At 40.2% G+C, this 8,511-nt stretch overlaps 1 protein-coding gene across 1 annotated transcript in view; it reads right to left on the bottom strand.

Moving 5' to 3' along the window:
• HECTD4 (HECT domain containing E3 ubiquitin protein ligase 4) overlaps positions 1-8,511 on the bottom strand; it is a 142,193-nt gene that overhangs the window by 107,983 nt on the left and 25,699 nt on the right. The window contains exons 10-16 of the mRNA XM_015567364.1: positions 7,783-7,896; positions 6,920-7,060; positions 4,095-4,327; positions 3,579-3,724; positions 2,220-2,290; positions 1,270-1,375; positions 628-748 (exon numbers count right to left, since the gene is read on the bottom strand). Coding sequence (XP_015422850.1) covers positions 628-748; positions 1,270-1,375; positions 2,220-2,290; positions 3,579-3,724; positions 4,095-4,327; positions 6,920-7,060; positions 7,783-7,896 — 932 coding nt within the window. The remainder of the gene's footprint in view (positions 1-627; positions 749-1,269; positions 1,376-2,219; positions 2,291-3,578; positions 3,725-4,094; positions 4,328-6,919; positions 7,061-7,782; positions 7,897-8,511) is intronic.

Consider the following 8,511-nt stretch of genomic DNA (forward strand, 5'->3'; position numbering starts at 1 on the left):
TTCGCTTAGCATAATGCTCTCCAGGACCATCTATGCTGTTGCAAATGGTAAAAGGTCCATCTTTTTTATAACAGCATAGTATTCTATCGTGTAGATGTACACAGTTTTCTAATCCACTCATCTGCTGATGGGCACTTAGGCTGTTTCCAGATCTTAGCTATGGCGAATTGCGCTGCTATGAACATAGGGGGGCACATATCCTTTCTGAGAATTTTGGTTCTTATCAGTCTCAGTAAAACACTGGCAGTTTAGAAAACGATGCTTAATTTCAAATTAACTGGGAAGAAATCCTCACTATTTTAAACAGAACAAAAACACGGCTCTTAGAGCAGGAGGCATCATCTTTAGAGAAAGTATTTCAAGAGCATTTGTCTAGTTCTACATTTCCAGGACAAGCACAGCCATCCATGGACCTTCATCAATTATGTCCACCCTGTACGCACACACCTCACACAGGAAAATGAAAACAGAAACACTGGGTTCAATTTTACTTCAATTAAAAACATTTTTACTGAGATCTGGTCAAGATGGTGGAGCAGGTGGATACTGCACTCACCTCCTCCCATGACATCAAAATTATAACTAAATTCTAGAACAATCAAACTGGATAAATACATTTTTACTTACAGGCACAGTTGAAAGGAGCTTTTGAAAATCATCTTTAGAAACAGTTTGGCACTTGGTGATTAAGATACAGGATTCTCGTACAACAATCTTCAGAATGTAGTGTAAAAGTTCATCATTTAGTCTTTAAGTGCAGGAAAAATGTAACAGTAAGATACTGATGGTTTAGTAATAAAATGCTACATTTTATACAACTGGCATAAGATGATAAATAGAAGATTCACAGCTAATTGGGTCTGGAAGCAAATCATCTTCCTAATGATACTAACAGCTGGGTATATTATCTAAATCAAACTAATAGCAACAAAAGGGTATCCAAGCACCTAATCCAAGTATCTTATAAACAGCAAAAAAACCCAACACCTTTCTCCCCTCACCAGTTCTAATCACACCCTCACCCTCTCACAAACCAGCAATTTGGAAAACAATGCTAAATTTCCCTAGGCCCAAGTTACATCACTGATAAAATTGAAACGTCCTAAATGGCAACTGTTATTGTCTTACGATTGATCTACGGTTTAAACTTTAACGTGCTAGCTATACTAGATATTATAGGAGACTAAAGTTGATCACATGTAAGTGTAAATTAATTACTGAGAAAAACACAAAGAAAGAGCTAGCAGTGACTAAGATAACTGGTGTCACCTGTAATGATCATCGTCCTCGCTGCCAAATCGGTTGTTTTGAAGCTGCTCAGCTAAATTGGTGAGGATCACATCCCGCAGCTGGGAGAGGCCACTGTTTCTCTCTCCTAACACAGAACAAAGCTCCATAAACAACCCTGGGACTTACACTTAGAAAAGGATGTTATTTTTTTTTAAAGTTTTTTAACGAGCAGACTGTCGATAACCTAGCACCAACACCTGTACTTACCTTACACAAGCAAGGAACAAGAACACATCACAGCCAATGTGACTTATTTAACTGGTGCATCCTGATTTAAGTGGAGTTACCCCATTGATATATCACAAAGTGTGACTTCTAACTCCTTAGATTAATGTTGCTTATAAATGTAGTGTCTTTGGCATGATGAATTTTGTTGTTCGGTCTAACTTTGAAGTTACATTTTTTTAAAATACATTTTTATTGATTTCAGAGAGGAAAAGAGAGGGAGACAGAGATAGAAACATCAATGATGAGAGAGAATCATTGACTGACGGCCTCCTACACACCCACTACTGGAGATTGAGCCTGCAACCCAAGCATGTGCCCTTTACCAGAATTGGTCAGTCTGCAGGCCGACACTCTATCCACTGAGCCAAACCAGCTAGGGCTGAAGTTGTATTTTAATATGTGGGAAAAAACTGGCTTAAAAATCCCCGAGAAGTCATTATCTTTAATGTTCCTTAAAAATCTACAAGCAGGTATAGTTTCTAAGCCGAGGAGAGAGAAAGGTTTATAGAGTTTGAAGGTACATAAAACATGGTTCCTCTTTCCAATCAAGTTGAAGGGTTGGCATATGTGTAGATTCATTTTAAAAATTAATGCTGACTAACAGATATGAAGGGAAAAAATCTATTATCTTACTATCCAGTTGTTTCCTTAGGGACAAAAAAAGGATGGTAGTTCAAGGATAATTAAAAAATAATTCTCACCTTCTGTTAACACCAGCTTAAGTAAGTTATTGATTTCAGTTTCACCTGGGTACAAGATATTTAAACCAGAGCTGAAATGACAGAAAAGTCAAATGCTTTTAGACAAATATTCTAGAAAACCCAAACTCTATTTAAACTTTTATTTTTATAAACATGCCAGTTTGGTTACATAACACTCTGAGGGACAGTTCATCACTAAAAAGCAGCTGAATCTAAATTCATGTTGTGTTATAGTCCACTGATGGTTTCCCTATCTTTCTCTTGTCTGTGAGTTACCAAAATGATAACTTCAATGAGGCCAGATGCAGAACTAGTTAAAGAGAACTGCGCTATAAAAAAATCAATGGAGTCAAACCTGCTATATATGCAGATTGTGCCCTCCAAAATAGCTTTTGAGAAGGGGACTTTCTAATTCTCAGCTTTTCCCAAGAATGGTATTGCAAATAGCACCAGAATTTTTTCTTTTTTTTTTTTTATGAGATTTAACATGTAATAAGTATACATGTTAAATGTTAACCTATGTATATACCCATGAAAGCATCACTACCATCAAGGTAGTGAAAGGTAATAACCATCAGCCCCAGTAGCTGTCTTGTGGCACAAGATTTTAATTTTTGCCTTAATGGTCTCAACAAAAAGAGACCCAAAGCATGGCCTACTGTGGAAGGAAAAATTGCCCTCACCCTTTGCTCACCCCTGTCACATGGTACTTCCAGACCAAGCATTTAGTTCTCTCTTGGTCATTAAATTATGTTTGGTCATAATAAGGCTATAATCCTGGATAAAAGCTCACTGTACTAATATGTATATTAAATGATAATAGACAATGGTACATAAACTCTGCCCTCTTGACTAACAAGGTTTTAAGTAGATTTTTAAAAGGTTAACATGTTGAGCACTTAACTTTGTGTCAGGCCTTATCTTATTAAAATCTCACAAACCTACTTTTATGCTCATTTTATAATGGAGGAAACAGAAGACTTAGGTTATAGCCAGTAAATGGCAGAGCAAAGACTAGAACCCAGGTCTGCCTGCAGCCAAAGCCGGCTTCTTAACCACCCTGCCACACTTTCTCCCAAGTGAGATAAGCATCCACTTATAAACCATCAAAACATCCACTTAATGGGTTTTTTTGTGTCTTTTTTTTTAAGATCCAATGATGGCGTTAGGTACACAGATGGCGTGGGTCCTCTGGGAGTGGGCCCTAGCCTCTGTCCAGTTGAATTATCATCTGTTCACGAGGTTCTGATGGATGGGATGGGGAAGAGATGTCTACGCTACCAGCTGGCCAGGAAGATCATGACGCAATGCAAGGGAAGCATTTTGAAGAGAGCGCTATGGGAATTACTTGCTGATTACCTGATGGCAAGGCAGACTTCCTTCTGAATTTCAAGGCAAATTTGATCTTTTGGTGCCATCAACAGCTGCCAAAGAAGCAATCCTGACCGTCGAATAATGTCTCGATTCCTTTCAGTTTGTGGGCTGAAGAAAAATTTAAATACCACCTACAGAAACATAAAGGGCATATCTAAAAGTGTTCATTCTATTGGGGATAAAATTATCCCTCTGGAGAAAGTACATGTAGATATTCTTATGAATAGATTTTTAACCACAATCTCTTCTATTGAGTAATGGTATAATTACAGTAAATATTGTATATACATAGATCAGTGACAATGAACTACATATAGCAATACTCCATTAACTGCTGTGCAATGAATATGATGATAATCCTAGTTATAGGATTAGAATGTGGTAAGATGCAAAACAGGAATGTTACTAAATTTTCTTCTGATAGAAATTAGCTGGCTGAAGCCAAGGTGTGTGTTTCTTTTTTTCTCTAATATCTTATTTATCTCAAAACAGTGTGTTTACCTGAAAGACAACCAGAATGCAGCGTATGATACAGGTGTCTCCATTAACCATGGCCTTCTCCATAATGTCACAAATACTGCTGAGATGGTGAGCTTCGATCGGATGCTGCTTGCCCAGGACACTTGTGATTGGAAGATTTGGGTTGGTAGCAAGAAGATTGAGTTGGTGTATGCACATCGCACCAACGTGGTGCAATAATTGGTTTATAACCTCATTCGTGGTTATAGCCTCTTCTAGAAAATAAAAAGGAAACTCAGTGAGGAAAGACATCTTTGTGGGCAGTCCCCACGGAGCAGTCTTTTGACTTATAAAAGGTGCACACACGCACGCGCGTGCACGCACACACACACACACACACACGCACGCACACACACACAAAGAGAGTATCTTGGTTCCAGAGGCTTCAGCTACTGTTAGAGAATCTTTCTCCCTGCCAAAGTCCTGGGGTGAAAACACTTGGGAATTTTCTTTTTTTTAGAGCATAAGTAACTACCACCCTTTCTATATCTTAACAACTGGCTAAATGCTTTGCATGCATTACCTTACAACATCATTATAAACTTAGACTATTTCAGCCTCATTTTGTAAAGGAGTAAATCAAGAGTCAGGGGGGTTGCCAAAACCGGTTTGGCTCAGTGGATAGAGCGTCGGCCTGCGGACTGAAAGGTCCCAGGTTCGATTCTGGTCAAGGGCATGTACCTGGGTTGCGGGCACATCCCCAGTGGGAGATGTGCAGGAGGCAGCTGGTCGATGTTTCTCTCTCATTGATGTTTCTGACTCTCTATCTCTCTCCCTTCCTCTCTGTAAAAAATCAATAAAATATATTTAAAAAAAAAAAAAGAGTCAGGGGGGTTAAGTAACTCACCCTAGGTCACACAGCTAATGAGTGGTAAAGCTGGGACTTGAATTCTGGCCATCTCAACTCAGAGCCCATGCTGGTAATCATCCTAGTAAAATCTCTCCACCTTCTATGGCTCCTCTATGGTAGAACTCACCATCTCTCTCTGATTCAGAAATATCTCCTCCCACAACACCTCAACATTTTTACCTCATTTAGTCACCACAGCCTAAATAGCGTTTGATCCAACCTTGTGAGGGCTGACAAGCATCTTATATAATAACAAATTCAAGGAATGGAGGTGAAAATTCAAATAGGCAAAGTACCAAAAAAAAAAAAAAAAGATTGCTTTCTTTCTGCTAAAACAGCTGAAATGAACTGCCTAAAAAGAAGAGGAAAGCAGGTAATCTTGTAGAGGCAGGCCTGGGTGGGGGAACCTTACAGCTGCAAAAGGGTTGTGGGCACTGGTAACTATGAGAAAAGGACTCAAGAAAACTGAAGAGAAGGTAAACTTTGCTAAAACTAAACTTTTTGATTTTGTGTTAATCCTAACACCAGACTGAGGCCCACTGATTCTGTGTCTTTTGAGTCCCTGATCTTTTAACAATAGAATCCAAGTTCATACTATTAGTCTTTACTGAGAATGCTGCGGCCATGTGTTTTCCCCAAGCTCTGCTCCGAATCAAGTCAGCCCCCTCTGGCCGCAAAGATGCTGGTTTACACAATCTGCCCCAACCTGGTGTCATTACTGAGCTGATCAAGCTTGAGGTGGGAGATGGGAGCATCCCAGCTAAGAACACCACAGACTTCCACTATTCTAACCCAGAGTTCAGGTTTGTTTTTGTTCTTGTTTTTTTAATGGATACCCACTTCTCAATTTGGTGTATGCCTTTGTCAATTTCCAGAGCCTAGAAATAGTTGTTTTAGATTCTTTGTCAGTTTTATCATTGCTTTATGGGGGAGAATTTACTGAGCTACTCACCCCTCCATACCACTAGAGCTGACTTCAATGCCAGGAGATTTTAAGCACTTATTAACTTAATGTTGCTTCCTGGCAGTGACACCTCCCCACGACAACATGCCTGTCGCTAGGGACCACCTCCATCCCTTTCCAGAAGAGAAGCAGAGGAGACAGGGGCCTGGTGCAGAGCCCAATTCCTCCTTCATGGACGGGAAATGCCCAGAACGCATGAAGTCACCACCTTCTTCAGCCGAGCACAAACGGTGGTTTTGTGTGTTGGCTGCTCCACTGTCTTGTCAGCCAACAGGAGGAAAAGCAGCACTAAAAGCATCCAAATCCAGAGGAGTGGGAAACCACGCCAGTAAACTCATTTGGGGGAAAAATTAACTTAATATTAAGAATCTTTTTTTTAAAATATGTTTTATTAATTTTTTACAGAGAGGAAGGGAGAGAGATAGAGAGTTAGAAACATCGATGAGAGAGAAACGTCGATCAGCTGCCTCCAGCACATCTCCTACTGGGGATGTGCCCGCAACCCAGGTACATGCCCTTGACCGGAATCGAACCTGGGACCTTTCAGTCCGCAGGCCGACGCTCTATCCACTGAGCCAAACCGGTTTTGGCAATATTAAGAATCTTAATATTAAGAAATATAAAGATCCTTTATAGATAATTCTATCTATAAACTTATGTATAAGTAAGTTATCAATATAAAATATTATAAGAGCATATAATCCCATGCCAAGTACAAATAAAGAAGCAATTTTTATGCCAAAGTTCTGACAAATGCAGAAGAAACATAATTTTCCTATAAAAACGTCTATGGACTACCTCAAAAGCTCTATTATTTATAAACTTATTTCCTTAATCATAAACCAATCAGATAGCAAGGATAGGTTTCTAAGTTCCAAGAGGGAAGGCTGTTGACCCATTTTGTTGCCTGGGCCATGTTCTCACTTCCTCACGCTGCTGTACTCTGCTATTTCCTAAGGAAAATCTCTTCCTGTAAGACTGAGCGCACCTCACCTCTGGGCTCGGTGATGATGTGGCTGACTCCGAGTCTCTGGCAGACGTAATGGAAGGCCTGGTTCCCAGGATTACACCACTGATCGATATAGTCATTTGAGCAGGTCCACAGCATGTTGTTTACTGTATCGTAACAGGCACCTATAAAAACAGCATTCTTTATTCAACTGTCATGTCATCCCCTGCTGTACACCAAGTTCTCATAAGCACTGCCAAAGAATGGAAAGGCAAGGGTTCTCCCCAATGCTAACAATCCACACCTACTCCCATATATTTACTTGGCAAAGCATTAGACTGGGGCTCAACAAAAAAGCAGGATTCAATTTCTACTTTGCTTAACTCCTATGTGAAAATCGAATAAGTCTCATGGAAGAGACAGTTCTCAGTAACTGACTTATATGTGACCTTTTTAATTCCCAAAAAGATCTAAATGGCTTACATTAAAACCCAGATATAATAGGACTAGTTAACATAATACCCAATAAAAGCCTTAGTAACTAAGCCCAAAACTTAAGATATGAGCTTCCGAGGAGCCAAGGTAAAGAGAAAAATATTACATAATGCTCATTTTCGAACAATAAGAAGTATACCAATTCCTCACAGGAAATAAACCTTTTAATTGCATGAATTTTAAAGCGTTTGTTATAGGCATCATTACACAACCTAATGGACAATATCTGCAAAAGCAATTTATGCAGAGGAATTTCACATGGCCATTTCTTATATTAACCCCCACTAAACAGAAGTATAAAAAAAATCTTTCCTTCAAGGAAACTGGAATACCACGGGAAATTGGCAAGATTTTTGAGAGATATTGCTAACACTCTGAATTTTCCAAGGAGAAGTGGGCATTTAGTTCTTACCCAGTCCTGGTACAAGAGCACCACGGCCCAGTGAGCTTCCAGCAGCATCTATGAGATCGGCTCGACTTGTGAACTGACCATCCGAAATATTATACACCAAGCTTGAAGCTAGGACTTCGGAAACAAACATTAAGTTGTTTAATAAGCCTTAAAATGGTGGTCTGTCTACTTTCAAAGTTTAAATTTGAGACTCTTAACCAGACTTTCATAAAATCAACCCTTTTTGTTGTCTATTGATGGTAACAATGAGGAGACAGAATACACACATTAAGACCACAAAAAGAGGAGAACCAAGATGGTGGCATAGGTTAACGCCGGAGATTGCTGCCTTGAACAACCAAATCAAAATACACCTAAAAGACGGAACGAACATCATCCAGAACCACAGGAAGGCTGGCTGAGTGGAAATTCTACAACTAGGAGGAAAGAGAATATCATACCCAGACTCAGAGGAGGCGCAGTGCTGAACTGAAATATTCAGGTGCGGAGTGCGCGCGGAGTGGGCTGGCGGCGGAGGGCGTGGTTGGCGTTTTCAATCGGGAGGGAGTCTCAGATTCTGAGCTCCAGATCCAGGCGAGTCTTTAGGGACCCAGACTCAAACGGGAGAAGCGGGACTGTCTAGCTTCGGTCAGAGCGAGTGCAGCTTCCTCTCCGAGGTTTGCAGCGGTTGCTGGGACTCAGAGAGGCAGAGCCCCTGGGGACAGGACTGAGAGCCGCCATAACTGCTCA

This window comes from Myotis davidii, unplaced genomic scaffold, assembly GCF_000327345.1.
Source record: "Myotis davidii unplaced genomic scaffold, ASM32734v1 scaffold223, whole genome shotgun sequence".
Taxonomy (NCBI): Eukaryota; Metazoa; Chordata; class Mammalia; order Chiroptera; family Vespertilionidae; genus Myotis; species Myotis davidii.